The sequence below is a fragment of the Molothrus ater genome, chromosome 23, assembly GCF_012460135.2.
Source record: "Molothrus ater isolate BHLD 08-10-18 breed brown headed cowbird chromosome 23, BPBGC_Mater_1.1, whole genome shotgun sequence".
Taxonomy (NCBI): Eukaryota; Metazoa; Chordata; class Aves; order Passeriformes; family Icteridae; genus Molothrus; species Molothrus ater.
Genome location: NC_050500.2, coordinates 7,011,104 through 7,035,932, shown reverse-complemented (window position 1 = coordinate 7,035,932; position 24,829 = coordinate 7,011,104). Strand labels below are relative to the sequence as shown.

Sequence of the window (24,829 nt, the reverse complement as noted above, 5' to 3'; positions counted from 1 at the left end):
TAAGAAACTGGAAAACATCACAACAGTCACTTGCTGATGTGTGCCCCTGTACCTTTCCTTATTGGAAAATCACCTGAAATTCCCCATAACAATCTCTCTGAATATAACTTGTGATTCAGGCTAGAAGCTGCACATCTGAGCTCAGTGAGGGTAGAGAAATACCAGAGCAGCAGTTAATTACCACAGTGGATAAAAGCAGTCTGGTAATCCAGTGATAATGGTAATGGAGGAGCCATTAGGAAGCAGCTGCTGGCAGCTCCAGAAGGAAGCAGTGACAGGCAGAACCTCTTTTATTTACTGCATCAGCAGGCAGGATTTAGCTGCCACTCTCTTTCTCCCCACATAACTCAAATTGCTCGTTATTCCAACTGACTCCAAGTTAGACATGTTCCAGCTCTCTTGTCATTATTGTCAGCCTGAGACACACTGCAGTGACTGTAAAAGCTGATGAACCTCATGTAGAACAGAAATTGCTGGGTATTGCCAGCTTAGGTATGAACAGCCTGGCTGCAGTACTCATATAAAGAACTCCAGGAGCAATTTTATCCAAAGCCAAGCATTCAGACTGGTGACTAAGACACAAAGTAGAGCATTTGGAAAGGATGAGAGGAAATGACCTCAGGCTGTGCCAGAGAAGGTTCAGGTTAAATCAGGAGGAATTTCTTCATGGAAAGGGCTGTCAGGCATTGGAAGGGGCTTCCCAAGGAGGTGGTGTAGTCCCCATCCCTGGAGGTGTCCAAGGAACAACTGGACATAGCACTCAGTGCTCTGGGCTGGGTGACAGGGTGGGCATTGGACACAGCTTGGACTTGATGGTCTGGGATCTTTTCCAACCTCAGGGATTCCATGATTCTCTGATAGCCAAATCCTGCTTTGTCTGTGAGGCTGTAGAAGTAGCTGTGGCTGTGCAGAAATTGAAGAAGTGTTGCTCTCAGTACCTGGCAAGATAATGGAGCAATTTATACTGAGTGTCATCATGTAGCATCTACAGGATGGCCAGGGTATCAGACCTAGTCAGCAGGGGTTTAGGAAGGGTAGGTTGTGTTTGACCAGCCTGGTCTCCTTTTATGACCAGGTGACACTCCTGGTGGATGCAGGAAAGGCTGTGGATGTGTCTGTTTGGACTCCACCAAGGTCTTTGACACTGTCTCCCCCAGCACACTCCTGGAAAAGCTGCAGCCCATGGCTTGGACAGGAGCACTCTGTGCTGGGCTCAGAACTGGCTGCATGGCCGGCCTAGAGAGTGGTGGTGAACAGTGCTGCATCCAGCTGGCAGCCAGGCACCAGGGTGTCCCTTGGGGCTCTGTGCTGGGACCAGTTCTGTTCAATATTTTATTGATGACATGGATGAGAGGATTGAGTCTTTCATTAGTAAATTTGCAGATGACACTAAGCTGGGAGCGTGTGTCGATCTGTTGGAAGATATGATGGCTCTGCAGGGAGACCTAGAACAGTTGGGCTGAGTCTAACAGGATGAAGCTTAATAAATCCAAGTGCTGAGTCCTGAATTTTGGCCACAATAACCCCCTGCAATACTCTGGGCTGGGGATGCTTTGGCTGGACAGTGCCCAGGCAGAAAGGGACCTGGGGGTGCAGCTCGACAGCCAGCTGAACATGAGCCAGCAGTGTGCCCAGCAGTGTGCCCAGCAGTGTGCCCAGCAGTGTGCCACAGCAGAGTGCCCAGCAGTGTGCCCAGCAGTGTGCCACAGCAGAGTGCCCAGCAGTGTGCTCAGCAGTGTGCCACAGCAGTGTGCCACAGCAGTGTGCCCAGCAGTGTGCTCAGCAGTGTGCCACAGCAGTGTGCCACAGCAGTGTGCCCAGCAGTGTGCTCAGCAGTGTGCTCAGCAGTGTGCCCAGCAGTGTGCTCAGCAGTGTGCTCAGCAGTGTGCCCAGCAGTGTGCCCAGCAGTGTGCCACAGCAGTGTGCTCAGCAGTGTGCTCAGCAGTGTGCTCAGCAGTGTGCACAGCAGTGTGCCCAGCAGTGTGCCACAGCAGTGTGCCACAGCAGTGTGCTCAGCAGTGTGCCACAGCAGTGTGCTCAGCAGTGTACCACAGCAGTGTGCTCAGCAGTGTGCCCAGCAGTGTGCCACAGCAGTGTGCTCAGCAGTGTGCCCAGCAGTGTGCCCAGCAGTGTGCCACAGCAGTGTGCTCAGCAGTGTGCCCAGCAGTGTGCCCAGCAGTGTGCCCGGCAGTGTGCCCAGCAGTGTGCTCAGCAGTGTGCCCAGCAGTGTGCCACAGCAGTGTGCCACAGCAGTGTGCCCAGCAGTGTGCTCAGCAGTGTGCCCAGCAGTGTGCCCAGCAGTGTGCCACAGCAGTGTGCTCAGCAGTGTGCTCAGCAGTGTGCTCAGCAGTGTGCCCAGCAGTGTGCCCAGCAGTGTGCTCAGCAGTGTGCCACAGCAGTGTGCTCAGCAGTGTGCCCAGCAGTGTGCCCAGCAGTGTGCTCAGCAGTGTGCACAGCAGTGTGCCCAGCAGTGTGCCCAGCAGTGTGCTCAGCAGTGTGCCCAGCAGTGTGCTCAGCAGTGTGCCCAGCAGTGTGCCCAGCAGTGTGCTCAGCAGTGTGCACAGCAGTGTGCCCAGCAGTGTGCCCAGCAGTGTGCTCAGCAGTGTGCCCAGCAGTGTGCTCAGCAGTGTGCCCAGCAGTGTGCCCAGCAGTGTGCTCAGCAGTGTGCCCAGCAGTGTGCCCAGCAGTGTGCTCAGCAGTGTGCCACAGCAGTGTGCTCAGCAGTGTGCCCAGCAGTGTGCCCAGCAGTGTGCTCAGCAGTGTGCTCAGCAGTGTGCACAGCAGTGTGCCCAGCAGTGTGCTCAGCAGTGTGCCACAGCAGTGTGCTCAGCAGTGTGCCACAGCAGTGTGCTCAGCAGTGTACCACAGCAGTGTGCTCAGCAGTGTGCCCAGCAGTGTGCCACAGCAGTGTGCTCAGCAGTGTGCCCAGCAGTGTGCTCAGCAGTGTGCCCAGCAGTGTGCCCAGCAGTGTGCCACAGCAGTGTGCCACAGCAGTGTGCCCAGCAGTGTGCCACAGCAGTGTGCTCAGCAGTGTGCTCAGCAGTGTGCCACAGCAGTGTGCTCAGCAGTGTGCCCAGCAGTGTGTCCAGGAGTATGCCCAGCAGTGTGCCACAGCAGTGTGCCCAGCAGTGTGCCCAGCAGTGTGACCAGGAGTATGCCCAGCAGTGTGCCACAGCAGTGTGCCCAGCAGTGTGCTCAGCAGTGTGTCCAGGAGTATGCCCAGCAGTGTGCCACAGCAGTGTGCCCAGCAGTGTGCCCAGCAGTGTGACCAGGAGTATGCCCAGCAGTGTGCCACAGCAGTGTGCTCAGCAGTGTGCTCAGCAGTGTGCTCAGCAGTGTACCACAGCAGTGTGTCCAGGAGTGTGCTCAGCAGTGTGTCCAGGAGTGTGCTCAGCAGTGTGCTCAGCAGTGTGCCCAGCAGTGTGCCCAGCAGTGTGCCACAGCAGTGTGCCCAGCAGTGTGCCCAGCAGTGTGCCCAGCAGTGTGCCCAGGATGCCATTGGCCTTTTTGCCAAGAAGGCCAATGGCATCCTGGCCTGTATCAGGAATGGTGTGGCCAGCAGGAGCAGGGAGCTCATTCTGCCCCTGTACTTGGCACTGGTGAGGCCACACCTTGAGCACTGTGTGCAGTTCTGGGCCCTCAGTTTGGGAAGGACATTGAGACACATCCAGAGGAGGCAAAGGGGCTGGAGAGGGGCTGGGAACACAAACCCTGTGAGGAACCACTGAGGGACCTGGGGGTGCTCAGCCTGGAGAAAAGGAGACTCAGGGCTGCCCTCATCACTCTGCACAGCTCCTGAAAGGTGCCTGTGCTCAGCTGGGGTTGGGCTCTTTCTCCAGGCAGCACTGACAGAACCAGAGGACACAGCCTTAAGCTGCACCAAGGGAAATACAGGTTGGATATTAGGAAAAAGTCTTTTACAGAAAGGGTGATAAAGTTCTGGAATGGCCACCTGGGGAGGTGGTGGAGTCCCCATCCCTGGGTGTGTTTGACAAAGCCTGGATGTGGCACTGGGTGCCAGGGTTTAGTTGAGGTGTTGGGGCTGGGTTGGACTGGATGATCTTGAAGGTCTCTTCCAATCTAGTGATTCTGTGTTATTCTGTGATTCTCTCTGCAGACACCATGTTTGCAACTGCACAAGGTAATGAGCAATGGTTTTTTGGAGGGGCTCTGTGGAGACAAAGTCTCCATGACGTGCAGGTCCTTAGGAGTTCTGCCAGTGAGTGCAGTGACTCAGGGATTTCACCCACTGAGCTCCATTCCCCTCCTGCTGCGCCTCACAAAGCTGCATATTGTTTGGGACTCGTGTAAAATTGTCTTAATCAAAATTACAGTGTGCTTAGGGGGTTCCAGGAAAGATTAAGCAATTATATAGATAATGAAAATCCAAAATTAGGCTAGGATTAACACGAAAATATCCAAGTTTGGAAGCAAGATAAATGTCACATTTCAAGGCCTGGATTAACTGCTGTGTAAACAGGCCAGAAGGAACCTTCCTCTTGAAACAACTTATTCCAATATCCTCTGTTTCTCCCACTTTCCTCTGAAATGGAAGAACTTCTTGTAAGACAGAAAACAAAGACACTGGAGAGAAATCAAAAGTAGTGGCTAATAACTGGTATTTGTTCCTTTTTGGTTTATTTACCTCTTTCTGATAAGCTTGTTAAAATACAGCTTAAATGCACACTGATGGCTGTGTTTAATTCCTATTATATTATTATATTGTGATGTGCAATTAGAAAGCAGCTTGTAGTAAACACTGCTTTTGGAAAACAGTTTAATTGCATCTCTGTTTGTTAGTGCAAATTACCCCTATTCCCTTTTATTTCAAACACTTTTCCCTGTTCCTTCTTAGCTTTCTTGTGGTTTTTTAGGACACTTAGGCAGCATATAGTTAATGAAATGCTTTTGACTTTTTGTTTCTTTCTTTTTTTTTTTTTACAAGCTTCAGCCCTATTAGGAAGGGTTTTCTGAGTAAGTAATATCTGTTGGCTTTTGTCAGCAATTAAATTGTTTCAATTTAAATCTGTGGTCCATTTAATCCATTCAATTTAAATCTCTAAATCCATGCTCATAAATCTCAGTGTGCTGTCACAGTCCACACCTGCATGTTCCTTTTTACTGTTCCTGGGAGGGAAGTTACACTGAGGAGAATAAAAGCAGATTCTGATGCAGCATTGTTATCCATTGGACTTTTCCCTTAGTGTTTGTACTTTTAATCCCCCCACAGAACGGCAGAAGTCTCAAGAAAAAAGAAGGAAAAAAGGAAAAAGCTGAAGAGATACCTGCTGATCGGTCTGGCAACTGTTGGGGGTGGAACAGTGATTGGTGAGGCTGCCCTTGGCCTTCTGGGGACACAGCACCAGGGACAGAGAGGGGTCTGACTCCAAGAAAAGTATTTTCAGCCCCACAAAAATGAACATGAAAGCCTTAGCTGGAAAAGTTATTCCAGTGTAGCTTCATTAGCTGGGGGAAGTATTAAACTGAGGTTGTCACCCCTTAAAAATGTTTTCTCCTTTTTTGCTGTCATATTATAAGAGGATCAGATCTTCAACTCTGAAATCAAAAGTGTGAGATTAGATCAATGTTTCCTGAGCAAACAGAGCACAGCTCACCCCAGATCACCACATAGTCTTCCTTTGACTTTGAAATTATTCTTCATTTATCTGAAGTCAGTCAAAGAATTTGGGCAGAGATTCAGGGCCTGGGGAGGGTCTCAGAAAGCCTCTTTATTGGACATGCAAAAAGCTCTTCCAGCAGCAGTAGCAGCACTCTCCCAGCACAGAGGAATGCCTGCCTGGGGTTTTTAGGGGATAATAGTTTGGTGATATCTCTTGCTGCATCCTCAGGTCTGACAGGAGGCCTGGCTGCCCCTCTGGTTGCTGCGGGAGCTGCCACGATCATCGGGAGTGCTGGAGCAGCTGCTTTGGGATCCACTGCTGGGATTGCTGTCATGGCATCCCTTTTTGGAGCAGCAGGAGCTGGTCTTACTGGTAAGAGAGTGACCACACCATTCTCAGCCACTGGGGCACAGGATCATGTCTGCAAGCACAGTTAATGACCCCACTGAGCTCTCTGCAGAGTGAGGGAAGCGATTTGAGGTGTAATCTGTGAGATTTTTGTCTCAGTGCTGATTAAGGTACTGTGTAGCCCCTGGTGACCAAATAGGGAAGGAGTATTTGGTGTGTGGTTAATGAAGGAAATGAAAACTTCCTGCTTTGGGTTAGAAAGATGCTGCCATGGAGAAAAGCAGCTGTTACAGCAAAAAAAAAATCCTTCTGCTGGATTCCCCCAGATCACACAACCTCAGAAAAATCATGTTGGCTCCTTACTATGCTATAAGTAATGCATGGGCTGACTGAGGGTTTTGGAAAGGAAAAAAACCCTCTCCAGATTACCCAATTAATTTCTTAACGAACTCCTACTGTTAGCAGAGGGTGTCCTTTCTGTGCCATCTCTGAGCCGTGTGTTTCTTCCTGGCTCTGTGTAGGATACAAAATGAAGAAACGTGTGGGAGCCATAGAAGAGTTTGAATTCCTCCCACTTACGGAAGGGAAGCAGCTCCACATCACCATAGCAATCACTGGATGGCTGTGCACTGGCAAATATGGTAAGAGCATGATGAGAAGCTGAGAGGAGCTCCAAGAGCTGTGGCTGTGTCCTACTCCAGGCTGTGTTTATGCTCACAAATGCACCATATCTGCCCCACATTTCCATGGCATGATAACTGAACCACATCAATTCTCACCATAAGACTTTGCAACTCAATCTGCAATCCCAGGCAAACAGAGGAAACAAAAAGAGGGCGTTCTGTTGGTGGTGGTAGCAGGACTGGGAGCAGCCCTAGCAGGATTGTTTCTGATAGGAACTGTTGCATGCTTTTGCCAGAAAAGATCTGTCTGGAAGATGATTGCCAGCACTAGTACAAAGTGTCTCTGAGACCTTATGTTTATCCACCAGGAATTAACAGAAAATAGTGTGGTTTTGCTCTCTCCATATCTGCCAGCTAATGAGGTTTATTGGCAAGAAAGTTCTGTCAAGTAAATCCTGTTAAGGACAGCACTCCGGAGGTGACTTACAGGGGAAACCTTGATAGGTCTGTAGTGCTTTGTTTTCCAGTGTAGCTTGTCATATAAAATATGTCACCTGTCTGCTAATGTGCTCAGCTTCAGCTGACTGAACAGCTGCCAGTTTATTGAGAAGCACCATAATTAACTCTGGATATCATTAATGCAGAAGGATGCCTCGCCCTGTCACTTGCCAGGCTGCAGCTTGCTGTCACAGGGAAGATCTCATTTTGCAGTGCTATGCTTTGGCTTCTCTCTTCACTTGCCAGAGGTCCAAATCCTCAGAGCTGGAGGGCTCCCAGGCACAGTTAGAGAGGCAAGTGTGTTCCTCCAGGAACGTTTTGTGTCTGTTTGCCCGTAAAAGGGAGTTACAGATGACACACATTCTTCTTCCATAACTAGCAATCTGCTAGAATGTTTTAAAGAACAAAACTAGGGTTGTCATCCATTTTCCCCCTTACAGCAGTGTCTGTCTGTGTACACACTCCTTCAAGCAGAGGGACTGAGGACAGGAGTTTTATGGAATTTGCCACCTTGTGGTTTTGGAGCTGCAAGTAGTCGCCAATCAACGTGTCCCCAGTAATAATAAGACAGACTACAGTGGGGATCTTGTGTCACTTTGATCAGCAGCCTCAACCTGATCTGCATTGCTTGGGCAAGAAATAATGTGGGAAGGCTTTTAATTAATTGACAGTTCTGCTCTGCCCTTCAGTGTTGATCTGTCATTAATAGCATTGCTAGAATATTCCAGTGTCCTGCAGGTTCTGTTCTGATCCTCTGTTGGGCTCCTCTTGCCAGGAATCAGCCATTGTGTTCTCTCCCAACATGAATTCCATCTTTGCAACCTTTCCCAGGGAGCTTCACAGCCCCGTGGAGCAGCATGTTGCACTCGAGTGAGCAGTACTGCCTGGCCTGGGAATCCAAGTACTTGATGGAGCTTGGCAACGCCTTGGATTCCCTGCTGAATGGCTTTGTGAACATGATGGCTCAAGAAGCCCTAAAATTCACTGTCTTGTCAGGTAAGAAACTAAATCCTGTCAGATGTGCTTGAGTGGCTGTTGTGCAGTTTCAGTGTTAAAGGAGCTTTCCTGAAGAAGGAATGTTTTGGAGGAGGCCGTGCTGGCATTGCCCAGAAGTGACCTGAGAACCTCCTCTACCACACCTGTAATTTAACTGTGCTTTCCTGGACTGCTGAGCCACCATGTCATTGCGTCATTCTGTTCAAGTTACAGCTGGAAACACCTTCCTTCACCTGGGACTGTTCATTTCCCTCTATTATTACACATTTACTGCTCTACAGAAACGGCCCAACATGTGGGTTGCACGCATTCCCCCTGTGCCAGAGCATCAGATTCTTTCTTATCTTTAGTCCAGCAAAGCATTTCTCAACACAGCTATTAGGAAAGAAGAGCTGGAAATGACATAAACTCCTAGGCTTAGCCTTTAATTTCAGTGAACTCTCTTGCTTTTGATGTTTTCTAAGGAACCTCTGTGTGTGTTGCAGGGATTGTGACAGCCTTGACTTGGCCAGCATCACTCCTGACTGTTGCCAGTGTCATTGACAACCCCTGGGGAGTGTGTCTGCATCGCTCTGCTGAAGTGGGCAAGCACCTTGCACACATCCTGCTCAGCAGACAGCAGGTAACTGGCTACAGTTATCCAGGAGTAACAGCTGGAAGGGACTGGCCCAGGGAGGTGAAGTTTTATACTCATGCTGGTTAAATGGTATCTTTCTAAGGGTACAAAAATTAATAAAACAAAAACACAGAGAGTGCTGCGTGAAGGTGACCAGCAGATATCTGGCTTAATGGGGAAAAGGAGGAGGTCCCAAGTGGATCAGAGAAATCCTGCTGAGATTTGTTCCATTTAAGCTAAAGCTTTTTTCAATGAGGAAGAAGAGATCCAGGTCATAAATGAGCCTTGGCTTAACCATGTCACAACACAGCCAGGCCCACTGACCAAGTGGAAGTCAGAGAGCAGGAGGTGAGGATGGGTGAAAAGGAAGGGAGAATACAAAGTGTTAAAAAATATTTATGGATCATTAAGAGGCACCTGGAAAACAACGGGAGAGAAGAGTGGGTGGCAGCCAATGCCCAGTGGCTCTGTGGCTTTGCCTGCAGGGAAGGGGAACGGGCTGGTACCTGACAGAAGTAACAGAAGTTTCTCTGAAAAGGCTCAATAAAAGATTTCTGCCCCCCAGAGCCTGCCATCATTTACTGGGCCAGAGCTGGTGTTTGCTGGCCACGTGTTTGTCTCACACCAGGCACTGCTGATCATAGAGGAGCCCAAGGTGTGGCCCCAGAGCCATGTGTCCCAGCAAGGTGGAACAGCAGAGGAGGAACAAACTTGATTTCTCATAAAAACCCAATCCTAGAAAATTCAATAAACTTTATTTCATACAAGCCCTTTCTTTTACTATGGGGCATTGGTTCTTGCTTGTTAAGCATTTGCTGTTGTGAAAACACACATTCCAGTATGCTGGAGAGTCTAAAACTAGTTAATGAGAAGTCTGGGGTGCCCATTGCACACCTGCTCCCTGGATATTACAAAGACCATTTTTCATTGATGTTGGGATTAGGCTCCCTTTAATCTTACAGAAAATCTTATTAGGCTGTTCAAAATAAAAGCTTAAAGCTTAAAAGCCAAATCATCTTTTATAACCGTCGCATGCTGCTGCTGTCACTCAGCCTGAAATCTGGAAGTGGTCAGTATTTTTGTACTACAGCTTCTTCTTCTGTGTATGGAAACATTTCTAGGAAAATTTTGTTCCTTGAATAAGGTTTTTGGAAATTTCAAACCAACAACAGCATCTGTTTTGGTTCTGTTTGAAACATCCCCTTTGTTGTAACTTCTGATCACTAGATTGTTTTCAGTTGATTTTCTGAAAATCAAAACATACAAAATACAAATATGTAGCATTCTTCATATTGAACTGGGCATAACTTTGAGGAGACCTGATGCCTTTGAAACCGACCAAATTCCTCCACTATTTCACAAGCAGGTGCTCTGTGTCTCAGGCTCTCAGGGATCCCCAGCCTGATCTCTTTCCAGAGAAAACACCATTTGGTGGCAATTTTTTCCTCTCCTTCTTTCTCAGGGCCAGAGACCTGTCACTCTGATTGGCTTCAGCCTGGGTGCCAGAGTCATTTACTTCTGCCTGCAGGAAATGGCTCAGGAAAAAGGTAACATTCACTTTCTAAACCATTTTTTCTTTTATTTTCCTTACTCCTGGTGGAGAAATTTTTCTTCCAAGAGGAAGAATACAGCTTGGCTCTTTTAGGATGGGAATAAAATTTTAAAAACCCCAAGGTTTAAGTGCCTTTGGAGCCAAATTCTTCTGTTGTTTCCCCCAGTCCAGCAGAAAAAATCTGCTGTCTTCACTTGAGGGGTTTCAGTGGGTCATTTTGGTCTGTGAACAACAACGTGACATTTGTGATCAGTCTGGAGCTGCCTGTGCACTGCCTGATCCCAGCAGAGGATGCTTTGCCTTTCTTGGGAGCTCTCTGCAGCTCTTGTATCTGATTCCCTGAGTTCTGCCTTCCATTTAAGTCTCTGAAATGCCACTGTCATCTGCTATTTTCATGGTAATTTTCCCCCAAAGTCAAGTATAAAACCATCTGCCAATTTATTACCCATTGTGGTTCTGTTTATTAATAGATTTCTATTTTTAATTTAGTAAAAAAAGAAAAGTGTAAAATCATTATGATCAGTTGATGAAAATTGTATCTTGGAGTTGAGTCAGCAGTGAGTGCGTGCAGCCTGCCTTCCCCCCACGTAGCAATTGAACTCATTAACCACTTACTTCACAGTAAATCATAACTAGGGAATTTTATAAAGGAAAATGTCCAGTAAAGTCCAAGAAGGTGGGAACAGAGTCAAGTGAGGATGGAGAAGGTCAGGATTGACAGCTGTGTGCCAGAACTTCACTTGTGATTTAAGATAAAAGTCTTGAAATACAGGAATTCTGTTCTCAAAATAAATATAATCAAATCCAGAATAATCCTTATGGAGTTACACTGGAGCCAGAACCCAGATCCTAATCTGGCCCTAGATCTACACATTTTGTGTCCTGAGAATGCCAAGGGCTGAGGTATTTCCAGGTTTTTATTTCAGTCTGCAGGCTCTGGAATGACACGATCCCATAGCTTAGGGAGGAAATCCTTAGGGGTCTGGAAGGTTGGCTGCCACTGCAAGGAAATCCAAGTACTGTGGTGATGTATCAGAGCAGCTCCCACTGTACACTGATTTTTCAGTTCTTTAATTGAATTCTGAAAGCTGAGCTGTTTGTGAGATGAAAAGCAGCATGTTTAGCACAGATTGCCAAGGCGTTCTCACAGGCACATTCCAGAGCAAGCCACAGAAGGGGCAGAGCTGGGACCTGGGACAGCTGAGACTGATTTGGGTTTGGACGTGGATGTCTCACACGAAAGGAACATACGGCCTCGTCATGCAGGGCTCTGCATCCAGATGGCACTGGCATTTCTGAGGACAAAGAGCTAATGATGGATTGGCCAGTGAAACACCATGGCAGAAACACAGATTCTGTTCAAATGCTTCTGTGCAAAGCAATGGAACAACCTCGGGATACTTCATCACGGATCACTTCGGGAGCCAGAACTCAGCAGGTTTCCAGAAAATGCCATTATGGCAGGAGCTGGAGTCAATGAGCCATCAGAGACACGTTACTGAGTGGGAGGATCATTGCTCTGATTTCTTCATCGTGATTCCCATGCCTTTTAGTAAATACTTAGCAATTAGCAAACTAATGCAAATTGATAATGGCTGTTACCAGCAGAGACCAAACCTTGAAACCCAGCTGTGTGTGACAGGGGTGAGGTGTCACACACTGAGTGTTTGTACTGATCACAGCTCATGTGACCAGTATCCCACTGGGCTGTGATCCCTGCTGTGCTCAATGTTGGGAATATTGCAGCCAGCTCTGCCCTGGAACATCTGTACAAAGCCAGAGCTGAATTCCAGTGCTGTTCTCCCTCCAGTCAGGACTGATGTGCTGAGGTGCTTTCCCTTTCCCAGTGAGTTGCATCCCTAGGGTACAGCAAAGCCCAGCTCCCAGAATTGGTTATGATCTCTGGGACAGCTTCTTTCTTCCACACCTTTTCTGGAGAAATCATCTTAATCAGGTTTGAATTTTGGCCTCTCATTCTCACTCTGTTCTCACCTGCTTGGACTTGGTTGGAAATTTTCCTTTATAAAACTCCTTATTCATTAGCCACTCTCTATGAGGGTAAATGGTTAAGTAATTTTTTTTTCACTGCTTTTACAGACTTTATTGTTCCTCATCATCTAAAAGATTTACAAACTGTGAAATAGATTTCCTTTATCTTGAGCCTCAGCTGCTCTGCAGGCCAGTGATCTGTTCCCAGGTTTCTATCCTGTCAACATTTCAAAGAAAATGAACATTTTTCAGCCAAGGCTAAACTTTTTTTTTTGTTCTAAGCAAGCAATAAACTGGACAAAGGATTGGAGAAACAAAAGCTTCCAACACCTTGCCCAAACTTTCAGGATCCTGATGAATTAGCTGCTTGTTTATTCACTTGGCTCACACCACAGACATGGAATTTAGAACCTTGGTTGGGACAAGCTTCCTGCAAGACTCTGTGCTTCCTTTTCATTGCCCATAATTATGGGTACAGGGCTTTATTGCTCACAGATTACACTCACAAAATTGAATTGCTCTTTGCTCTTTTTGATTGGTGCAAAAATTGCTCTGCAATAAGAAATAATTCCAGGAGAGCTCATTTGAATTTGTCAGGCACGGGATTTACACAGCAGAGAAGGATGCAGGCTCTGCAGGCAGCTCCAATCCTTTACTGCTATCAGGGAAGGAAGCTAAGTGATTTGCATTTGAAAAGTGCCCAGGCAGAACCTCTCCCTCAAATGTTGGGTTTAGCCTGGTCTCCCACAGGTGCCGAGTATGGATTTGGAATGTTCTGCTCATGAGTCTTCCATTTAACTGCTGTGGCATCAGAGGATTCATCTCTCTTTACAAAGATTTATGGAAGATACTGATATATTGTTCAGGAGTTTAGGAAAGTTGCAGGGCTGCCCAATATCTCTCATTCCATCATTATTCCTCCTGAAATTGCCCAGCTGCAGCTCTCTGGTAAGTCAGGAAGATTTATTATGCTTAAAAGTTAACAATGCTGTTCAGCAAATCAGGCCCTGGGCATTCAGGTTACAGCAGAAGGAAATCAAAGCAGTTTGGTGGATCTTCACTGGGTATTGGCAAGTGCCTCCATTGTTGCTACTTCCAAATCAATATTAACAATTTGGGATTTCCCCTTGCATGTTCAGGTCATGTTTTTCATAGAATCAGCTGTGGCAAGAGCTCCTCATGCTTCACGTAGGACAACATTTGCTCACACTGTGGGATCTCAGACCCCTTCACCTGTTTCAAAGCTCTGTGCAAACCCACATCAGTGAGTCTGCAGAAAGACCTTTCCAGGGGTTTCCAGACCTTTCCAGAGGCTGGCTGCTTGAACAGCACCTTTCTGGGCTGAGGCCAGGCCACTTCTCCTTTCCAGTGCTTGGTCCTTTGCACTGTCTGAGGATCTCAGTTTTTCACATTTACTAACTCCAGGTGAATTGTGGACACTTAAGATGTATGCAAAGTTTTATTTATGATCCTCCTTTCCATTGTTTCTATCTTTCAATCAAATTGATTTTCACCTAAATTATTATTTTTGTGCACATCTGAACACACTTCCCATAAGAATATTTTCTGTTCCATCTTCTAAATCTGAACTGTTGTGCTTTCACCTTGACAGACTCACAAGGGATCATTGAAGATGTTGTCTTACTGGGAGCTCCAGTGGAAGGAGAGGCCAAGCACTGGAGAGCTCTCACCAGAGTGGTGTCAGGCAGGATCATAAATGGCTTCTGCAGGTCAGTGGGAGCTCAGTGCCCAGCCTTGTTAGCCTGGAAATGGTTTGGGGCATTTATCCCTTTCAAGCACTTTGTGAGTGCTGGTGAGACATTGATTGAGCAGTGCCAGAGCCTCCTCCCTCCAGGCCTCTGCCTCAGATCCATTTGAGATGGCAGCTTCAGGAGGCACCTGGAGGCTGTTTGATGCAGCTCTTGGCTCTTTGTGCCACTGGAAACTTGTATTCATAGAGGGACAGTGTTCTGCCACTCACAGCCTAAAGTGGCTGGGTTTGTGTGTGTAATCTGATGTATTCTGAAGGCCCTTTAAATCTCAGCTTTGTGTCAAGGACTATAAATACAGCAGTTAAGTTTGCTGACTTAAAGATTGGGAATTAGAATCTGTAAAAGCTTTAAGATGCAGTTCACTTGTGGCTGCTTATGGGGAAAAATATGTGAAAATCACAATGGAAGGGAAGGAGCTCAAGCAAATTTAAGGGTTTTATATCTGGAGTGGGTTTCTGGACAAGACAGTCCACATGAACAAGATATTTAACTTGCAAAGGAAGAATAACTGGAATAGCTGTAGCAAATTTAGTAAGGATATGAAAGAATACAAAGATTGCCTTCAAAACAAATACCAGCCCTTTAAAACCACATTGAAAAACATTCTAGAAATAAAAGCAGACAAGTGTTTGCAGAGTTATAGGAGCTGCTGGGTGAGAAGAGGGAGGTTCAGAGGTCTGAAACAGCTGAAGCAATCTCAGAAAAGCTATTAAGTAGTCAAGTGACAGCTTCAAACCTAATGACTGTGTCTTGGAAGATAATTGTGGCAGGAACACTGCTTACCAGCACAATTAGATAAGGGGAAATTAAAACCAAGGAATAAGCGGGGAAGACTAAGAACATGGGGAAATAAATTGAGAAATAACCAGGCAAGAAAATTAGCAAAGAATCTTCAAGTCAAGACAGTTTATAAAGCTGTGAGCCCTTGGGTCAAGGAGAGGTGAAAATGCTGCTGGTGTTTCCCATGCATGCATCCATATGGATGCCTACACATGTACATAGAAGGTGGGGAAGTGCTGTGTTACTATGATTTTAACAGAATGTTTGAACTTAGAAAGAATAATTAAATAAATTAATTAAAAGTATTCAAGGTTAAAACAACAAATTATCAATCCTATCTCTCAGCTAGACTGGGAATTGTTGCTTTTGTCCTCTTTGGATCCCAGGATTTTCAGGGATGCCAGATGTAAACACCACTTGCAGTGTTTCTTCCTGTACCATTAGGAAAAGCTGCCTCCCTGGGAGTGCTCTGAGTTCCTCCAAGAAGCCATAAATCATAGAAATCATTGCATATAACTGAGTTTACCCAGAAAATATTGTTCCTGTCTGTGTTCTACAAAAAGAAATTTCACTGTATCACTGCTTATTGTATCCATTTCCTATAACACACACAGAGACACAAAAAAGATTTGTTACAGTTTCTAATCCTGACTGTGCTGTTGGAATGAAATACAGTGTGTATGCGTCCAGAGGGTTATTCAGGCAACCTGAGGGGCAGCTAGAGGAGGGAATTGAGAGATTTAGGGAATTTCTGTGAGGATTGAGGTACAGAGAAAGATTATACAAACATTTTGTGGTAAGGCCTCACCTGATTCTGATTTCTCTGGTCTCTTGCTTGCACAAAGGGTGGCCTCATTCTGTCACTTCAGGAGTAACTCTGTTTAGGTTGGATGAATTACACTGAATAGAATTCCTGTGAGATCAGATTTGAGCCCAACTGTTGAGCTTCAGTTCTTGTTCTCCTTTGGCTTTGGAATATGAGGGGACAGGGCAAGTGAGAGCCCTGTCAGCTCTTGGAGCTGTTCCCTCCCACTTAAACAGCAGGGCTGCAAATTCCCAGTGGGAAACCTCACCCAAATCAGTTGGATTGGCTCAGCTTTTGAAAGAACCAACACCTGAGCAGTGTGAATGTGTTGTAAAGGTTTTGGAGGGCTCTGCATAGACTTACAACTCCTAGTGTGGATTATTTGGGAGTAGCCAGGAATGGGCACCTTTGCCAGGAGCATTTCACCTGCTGCCATCACAGAGCACAAATCTCACTCATGTACCACTTAAATCTGCTCTGTAGAGTACAGTGGCATTTTGGTACCCAGATTTTATGCTGTTGCTCAGCTCAGAATTGTATTTCCTTCTCTCTTCATGCTACAGTCTACCCTGAAACTGTCACAGTGACTTATGGCACTGCTTTAGAGTGGGAACAAACCCTTCCTAGTTCTGTCACTGAAGCCATGTATTTCTACAGCACCTATAAATCAGGAGCACTCCCAGGAGCTTCACAGTCAATATTTATGTCACAACATCAGTGTTGTAGGTCTCATCACTTTTGCAGCTTTATGGCCTGGAGAACATACCAGTACGTTAAAAGCATCAAATATGTCAATGTGCAAACCCTGAGCAAACATAGAAATAAACAGAAGGGTCAGATTTTTAAACTCACTGCAGTAAAGACACAACAGCCATGGATCAGAATTCAGTTCAGACTTACACCCCTGTGTCCCAGGAACCTGCCCTGAATCCAGCAAGTCATTCCTGGTGTGGTTGCTACCTCACACAGACCTGCAGCAGGTCTTGGTCCAGACATCACTGTGCTTCCCAGCACTTCCACTCTCATGGTCTAAGTAGTAACACGCTGGAAGTGTTCCAGATCAGGGTGGAAAGGGCTTGGAGCAACCTGATCTACTGGAAGGAGCCCCTGCCCATGGTGGGGGGTGGAACAGGATAAGCTTTAAGCTCCCTTCCAACTCAAACTGTTCTGGAATTCTTTGATTCCACATGGCATTGATTGGGCAACAAGATTATTCCCACTCTTCTCTGCTTCCAGGGGGGACTGGCTGCTGAGCTTTGTTTACAGAACCTCCTCTGTCCAGCTCAATGTTGCAGGCCTCCAGCCAGTCGACCTGGATGACAGGAGGATGGTGAACATGGACCTTTCCTCTGTGGTAAGTTCTCATATTCTCATTTTTTCTCCATCATTCTTTGCCTGCAGCACTGCAACCCCACACTGCACTGGGGAAGCTGGGGACTGAAGAGAGCCCCTCTAGGTACATTGTCCCTCTTTCCTGACTTTGAGAGAACACTTATCCACACTTCCCTCTGGATTTTGTTGGCCCAGCTAGTGCTCAACACTGAGCAAAACAATGAGACTCTGCCTCTCCTGTTGGATATGTTTGGGTTTTTTTGGTTCTGACATATCTCATAGTGGAGATCGAAAATTCTGTCAGCCCTCAAGAAGGGCCTTGCTGTCAGAGAATCATGGAATGGTCTGGGTTGGAAAGAGCTGAGTCCCAAGCCCTGTGAGAGTGGATCCTGGGGAGGTGGGATCAGCACCTGGAAAACGTGGATCTCAAACACGCACATGGCAGGTGCTACCCACTATCTTATCTTGGTGGAGCCTCCACAGTGCTCAGGTTCAGGCAGGGCCAGGCTCCTGGCCCTTGTACCTTGGTCCCCAGGGCTGCAGGAGCTGGAACTGCTTTGGAATTACAGAAGCTCTGTGATAACAACTGTTGGTTTGCCAGGTCCTGCTGCCTTTTCAGAGTGTGTCTCCGGGAAACAGGGAGAGATTCACTGGTATATCTGGGAAACATTTAACTTCCTCAAAGCTGTCTGGTGTCATTAGTGATAAGCCACTGTTAGAACATCTGGCAATATATCTAAGCAATATTCAACTCAATTATCTTACACTCATCACCATGTTGTTGGCTCTTCCACAGAAAACCAGGCAGAGCTTATCTTGTGTATCCATATCCACAGAAATCTTGGGCATGCCATTGTATTTTTTCCATTTCTTAATGTTTTAATTTATTGTTTACTCTCTGCAAACTGGAAGATGCCCAACACAAAGCTCAGGATATTTCCATGGTCAGCTCTTCTTCCCAAGTGTCCCCACAAGCTGGCAGGGACCATCAGTGCTGCTCTGGAGCTAAAGGCACTTTGAAGAGCTTTTAGATTTTTTGGAGCACCAGCTTGCTAAGCCTATAAATACCCAACTGTTCTCAACTCATTTCATTCATGATAACTGAGCTCTGCACAGCCCTTGGCAGCACAAGCAGGGCTTGGTGCTGAGCAGAGAGAATGGAGCCTTGGAGGAACAAAACAGGGGCTTCCCAGGAGGAGGGGGTTTCGTGGAGGCTTTTAAACATGGCCCATGCATCTTTGCATCTCTCTGGGTTGTCAGCATTTCCACACTCCCACATCCATTTTCTCACCATCCCAGAGCTGCCAGTACTCATTTGCTCTCTGACATCTGTTGCTGGCATGAAAATGGCCCAAGATGCCAAGTGGTGGCATGGGGTTACATTTCCTGTCAGTCAGTCCATGTCACCCCTCTCTTTCTGAGTTCTCTTCAGAGACCCTCCTTCTCATGACTCTCTGCCTCCTGAAGCTGAAAACCCCTGGAGCCTGCACACTTTATCCTGCCTGGATCACAGCAGCTTCTCCACTTCCCTCAGAGGAGCAGATTTACATTTCACTGAATGAATAAGGTTTGCAGAGCTGCTCTCTGCTCATCTCCCAGGGCCATGTGTCTGCATCCTGGCTGCCTGCTGCCAGCAGTCAGTCCCAGTGCTGCTCTCCTTCAGAAGGAATTGACACTTCCTTCATCTCACTGCAAAGCTTTGGGGAGGAAAAATATATGTTAAGTAGGTGTCATTGCCTTGATCCATTTTCCAGACCATGGGAAGAAATACAGTGCATTTTGGTGAACATTTTAGAAATAAAAGGAACAGGAATGGGGAAGGAAATATCCAGGGGCAATATTTTTTAAAGTGGCAAGAAAGCAAAGATGGATTTTGCTGCAAGTACAGTGCAGTAGCATAACAAAAAAATACAAAGTGATATTCAGAGATATATAGTGATTCAGGTATTTTCTTTATGGAGACCAGCTCCACTCCTGCAGTTGCCCTTGTTGGAGGTCCCTGTGAGTGTCCTGCCAGGAGAAGGACAAGCTGTGATAGAACAATAAAGTATAGCTGATGCAAAGGGCTCAGCATGAAAATATTATGAAGCACCATCATTGGTTTTGGCATCCTCTGGTCCATCCATAATGAAAACTGGTCTGTATCCAACCAGCTTGGTTCTCTTTGCTGTAGCACCAGAATTCTCAAAAGAGTGGAGGATTAGGAGCCCTCAGTATAAACAGCAATTCACCTCCAAGGCCTCCATCTCATGTCTCTCTTGATTAGTGTGATTTTATCTGACTGTCAGTAAAAAAGCAGAGAGAAAAATATCCTCCCACTCAGCAAATGCAGTTATAAAATCCTTCCTCATGGTTACAAAGGGGCTGATTTATGCTATGGATTTATTTGACAGCACCTGTTAGAGATCAAGGAAGCTGTGGAGCTGCAGGGGATTATCCTGATTGCTGTTTGTTCCCAGAGGAGTTTGTTCAGTGCAATCTGAATTAATATTTGAATATTGCAGAACTGCTCAAGGAGCACCTTCAGGGAGGCTCAGGAGTCAGCAACAAGTCAGGAATGGGCAGTTTCACAGCAGCAGCAGTTAGGGATGAACTTGCAGGTTTAGAGGCAGTGAGGATGCATGGCTGGAAGTCCAGGGGAGAGCAGGGATGGATCTTAGAATTGTGGAATTGGTGAGGGGGGAAAAGCTCTCAAGAGACCCTTGAGGCAGTTGTTCCCCCAGCACTGCCAAGGCCACCACTAACCCACGTCCCCAAGTGCTACATCCACACAGCTTTTAAATCCCTCCAGGGAAGGGAATGCCATCCTTGCCCTGTGCCAGGGCTGAACAGCCCTTTCCATGGAGAAATTTCCCCTAATATCCAATCTAAATGTCCTCTGGCACAGACTGAGGCTGTTTCCTCTTGTTCTCTCACTTGTCAACTGGGAGAAGAGACCAACCCCCCACCTGGATCCAACCTCCTGTCAGCTCTCAGAAAAGGGACCAAAATTCCATTATGAGGGAAGACAGCTTCAAGGCAGTCAGGTACATCAATACCACAAGCAGATGGAAAGTCTGAATTTTGTAAAATCCAATTGATTTGTCACTTCTGTGAGTCAGGCTTTTTTTCTCCAAGCACATTAAATTGTGGCTTTTCCCACTGTATTCCCAAGACTTGCAGCAAAGAATTAATTGTGGTTACAAAATGTGGATTAATTAAGAACCCTGGGGAGTTGGAAAGGCAAAAAAAGGTTGCCAGTATGTCATTGCTCCTTTGTTTCACTTGTTCCCAGTGAGCTGTGCCACCTCCCCAAGGGCAGGATCAGAGGAACAAGAGTTTGGAGCAGAACTCGGCTCCAGGCAGCTGCCTGGAGGAGCTGGGAGAGCCCCTCTGCCTCAGGGCAACATCCAGGGCCTTGTGGAAACAATTCCATCTGTCTGTTAGGCTGTGAGGTCACAGGGATGGCTTCCACAGCCCTGGAATCATCAGTGGCTTCATCTTCTGTGCTCCTCATTGCTGTTGATTTGGGAGCTCCAAGAATCCCACATTAAATACATATTCAGTATGTTTTTCCCTTTGGGACACAAGCAGAGAGTGCTGGCAGTGTCACTGTGTTAGAACAGAGGAAGAAAGTGAAAAAGCTTTTCCAAAAGAAAAGTGCAAAGGAGGCCATTAATAACTTGCAGTTTGTTTTTGCTTTGTGGCTGACAAACCTCAAAGGCTGATGTCCCTCCTTGCTGCAGCACACACAGACTGCTCGAGCTGGATGTGCTTTGTGGGAGCCTGGGGATGCTCAGCTGCTTCTAAGGCACAGAGAACCATTTTACAGGACTCATATTTCATAAGGTTGGTGCCCAAATTCCCAAATTCCCACAACTGGGAACAAGCAGAGAGCCACAGTTTCCTGCAGATCTACAGGAGGGATTTTCCCATTCCCCCTTGGTGCCTGGAACACGTGTGTATCCTTCCACAGGGGATTCCCACATCAGCTGTGGAGTGTGTAGAGTGTTCACAGCCCCCAGCTACCCTAGGCAGGGCTGAATTCCTGGGACTGCAGCTTCTCCTCCAGCTCCAGAGGAGCTGAGGGGACCAGTGCCACGTTTGAGTGACTCACAGGTGGTCTGTATTTCCATCAAACCCAGTCCAGCAGAGGAAATTCACTGTTCCTCTGCAGAGCCAGCAGAGTTGTGATGCCAGCACATCTATCTCCCGTGGAACATAACAACTGGCATCACAAATCACCTTTGACAGATTTTCTATTCCCCCTTAGAGCACTTTGCATGTGGAAATGGGACAGTTCCTGCAAGTGCAGGCACTGCACCCCCTGTTCTTTCCTGGTTTGCAGTGGGCAGGTCTGTAGCTGTTGGCTTTGCAGGCAGCTTTCCCCATCCCAGCCCTTTGTGGAGCAAAGCAGTGGGAGTTTTCCCAAAGTGCTGTTCAGCTGGATTCTTCAGGAATGGCCACACAGAGCCCAGACAGGTAGGATATTATTATTATTAGTAGTAGTAGTAGTAATAATAATAGTAATAATAATAGTAATAATGATAGTAATGGATAGAAAATTCAGCTTTTCATTTCCTGTCTTCTGCTGGAACACAGAAACTGATTCTGTGTTATTTCTCTGCTCCCTTTGAGCTCCCATTCTGACCTTCTCAGCTAACATGGAAACAAAATCCCAGTGCAGCAGCCAATTAGAAGTGTTAATCAGGGGGAAGGCTGACTTTGCTGACACCTTGTGCACATCATGTGTTTGAGATGCTGCAATTAGAGCAGCTGAATTATTGATAGGAGCTGAATGTCACTGAAATACCACGAAGGTGTCACTGCCCTGGTGACACTGGGGGAAGGGGAAGGTTTAAACCTCCTGCAAATCCCCATGAGGTGGATTTATAGGATATCACATTGCTGAGGAGAGACATGGCACTGCTCCACAGCTCTTGAATTTTCCAAATGCCCAAGACTTCTTGCCCAGACACATTATTGCCATCAGCTTATGAGAGATGAGTCAGAACAGATCATTGTCCCCAAAATCAGCAAAAATTCCTTTAGTTAATCTCAGACCTTGTTTTGTGGGGTTGGGCTGAGAACCTGGTTTGAAAGCAGCAGAGATGGTAATGTTTGAGCTGCCAAATCTTGTGTATTCCTGGAGCAAGATGGGGAGAGGAAGGGTGACAGCCCCTTTGGGTGTTGCAGGAGTCACCCTCTGCTTCAGGCTGGTCCTGATGCATCCCTCTGGTTGTGGACACCAAACCTCATCTCAGTGTTCTTGTGTGGAGTCCTGAAGAATTTTCCATAATCCTGGTGTGATCAATATGTTCAGTATTTTGGGTCACTAGTGGCCTGCTGTGGTTTCTAGTAGCAGACACCTGGATCCCCAAAGCTCTTGCTAGGAACACTCCAATTCAGTGTATCAATCCAGTCTTTATTTTTGGGATCTCTTGTCCTGCATGGCCCAAGACATTATGTCCAAATTATTTCCCAGTGATAATTATATGCACTGTTTATACTGGGTCTTTTAAAACACTCTTTAAACCATTGAATTTAAATAATTTCCACTTGGATTAGCACCAAAAAATGAGTATTTAATTGTAGCTACCTTATAAATGAGTGGCAGTTGTTGGGAAAAGCATCAACAAAAAATAGTCAACAGCAGCTCCACAAACAGCTGAAAAATCAATGGAAGAGCTGTTGCCTTCAGGGGGCTGGCTTGGAGTGCATTACTGGCAACAGAGGGACATTTCTGAAGGCACAGTTCCCCTTAAAATTCTTTCAAGGATCTTTTACTAATTCAGAATATTAATTCCCAGTTTTGTGCTGCCTGTTGTCATCAATGTACAGCTGCTCTTCATTTGTCCCTTAGACCTTCAGAACTTGATTCCTCCATTTGCTTCCTGGGTTTTCTTGTTATATTCTGTATTTTACTCTTCTCCATCTTCCTCTTGGAATTGCTGAAAGTAAATTGAGCATAAAGCTGGCAGAGATTTTCAGCAATGGATGAATCCAGCAAAAGCCAATGATTCCTCAGAATTTTCAACATTGATCACAAAACATATCAAAGTTTGATGGAAAAAACTCTTGGAAAAAACTCTTGCCTTGGTGTAGAATTGCCTGAGGGTGTCTGAGGGGAACATCCCTCAATTACCACCCCAGAAGTGACAATGACTGGATCAATCTGTTGTGGCTGAAAGATGATTGCAGGGAAAAATTACAGTCTGGCTCAAAAAATATCACTGCAATGAAAGGAGAACTTTTACCAGTCAAGTGAGTTTTGAAATGAGAAGAAAAATAAGAATTGAGTGGCTTATTCTGTCCACAAGGACTGTGATTGTGCCAAGGGATGATGTGAAAGCAAAGCCTCTGAGCCTCAGCAGAATAATTCTTTATTCCCTCAATTTGGCAGAGCAGAAATAGAAACATTAAAGAAGAATAATGCAAATGGCATTGTCAGGATTTCCAAAATAAATTCAGCTCTATCAAATTTTCCTCAAATATATTTTTATTGGTTTCTCAAGGACTGCTGGTGCCCAGGATGCACCATTGCTGCAGGTGCCAAATTCAATTGGTGAATTGAATCAATTTTTTAATAAATCCATTTAAATTGTAGCTTCTGAATTATTGGGTGTATTCACTGTCCTCACTTTGACATTGTTTCCTGAGGATCCAAACAGAAGAATTTTATTCCTATTCTAACTTCATTCAGCACAGCCTGTGTCAGGGTATGTTGAATGGTTTCTGTTTCCTGCTGTCTCTGGATTTTCCAGCTCCTCTGCCCAGGCAGTATCAGGGCTTTGCCATGAGCTATCAGAAAACTGTGGGGAAACCCAGGACATTTTCTGCCAGGCTGAGAATGGGGATTGTTCAGCCTGGAGAAGAGAAGGCTCCAGGGAGACCTCAGAGCTCTTTCCAGAGCCTAAAGGGGCTCCAGGAAAGCTGGAAAGGGACTGGGGACAAGAGATGGAGGGACAGGACACAGGGAATGGCTTCCACTGCCAGAGGGCAGGGTTAGGTGGGATATTGGGAAGGAATCCTTCCTGTGAGGGTGGGCAGGCCCTGGCACAGGGTGCCCAGAGCAGCTGTGGCTGCCCCTGGCTCCCTGGCAGTGCCCAAGGCCAGGCTGGATGGGGCTGGGAGCAGCCTGGGACAGTGGGAGGTGTCCCTGCCATGGCAGGGGTGGAATTGGAGGATCTTCAAGGTCCCTTGCAGCCCAAACCACTCTGGGATTCTGTGGATGCCCTTTGTCATGCAGGATGTGGCCAGAGTCACAATTAAGACTTTCAGTGACATGTGGGAATATCTGTGACCAGAGGAGCCTCCCAGCTTGGCACAGCTGACTGGAGCTTGAGGGAGAGCCTGGCAGAGCTTGGGAGCCCTGCAATCCATCAGCCTGTGCCACCATTTGGGCTGTGTGGGTTCTGAGGCAGCATCCAGAACTGAGGAGTTTTTGGAAAGCATCAGGGACATCTGAGCTTCTTCCCTTCTGCACCATCAGCTCCCAGACCTGGCAGCTCAGTTCAGAGCAGGGCTGGACTCCAGTGCTTGTCCTGGACATCCCCTTCACTGCAGCTTTGGGAAAGGGAGAGTGAAAAATAGCAATACCTGAGAGGCTGAGCTGGCTGTGCCCTTTGGTTTCACTCTGAGTGACACCCAGGGCAGGTGAGGGCTCCTGGGAGGTGAGCTGTGATTATCCACTGAGCTCCAGAACCTTCAGCTCACTCCAGGAACTCCTTCAGCCCCCATAAAATGCCATTTGCTATGAAAACAGACAGTACTAGCCAAAAGGGAGTCCTGAAGGATCCCCTCCAAGGTTGTTGCTGCTCCTGCTGAAATAACCAAGCTCTGCAGAGGTGTTTGAACTTAAGGGGGTTTTTTGCTGTGGACCTTGATGGGCTTAAACCACATCAAAGCAGTGAAATTC

The 24,829-nt window shown here is 46.7% G+C and overlaps 1 protein-coding gene across 1 annotated transcript in view; it reads left to right on the top strand.

The window, feature by feature from the left end:
• Positions 1-24,829, top strand: part of TMCO4 (transmembrane and coiled-coil domains 4) — a 37,493-nt gene that overhangs the window by 8,487 nt on the left and 4,177 nt on the right. Inside the window, exons 5-12 of the mRNA XM_036396144.2 lie at positions 5,231-5,328; positions 5,850-5,993; positions 6,491-6,610; positions 7,922-8,086; positions 8,572-8,708; positions 10,165-10,249; positions 13,856-13,973; positions 16,837-16,954. Of these exons, the coding sequence (XP_036252037.2) occupies positions 5,231-5,328; positions 5,850-5,993; positions 6,491-6,610; positions 7,922-8,086; positions 8,572-8,708; positions 10,165-10,249; positions 13,856-13,973; positions 16,837-16,954 (985 nt within the window). The remainder of the gene's footprint in view (positions 1-5,230; positions 5,329-5,849; positions 5,994-6,490; positions 6,611-7,921; positions 8,087-8,571; positions 8,709-10,164; positions 10,250-13,855; positions 13,974-16,836; positions 16,955-24,829) is intronic.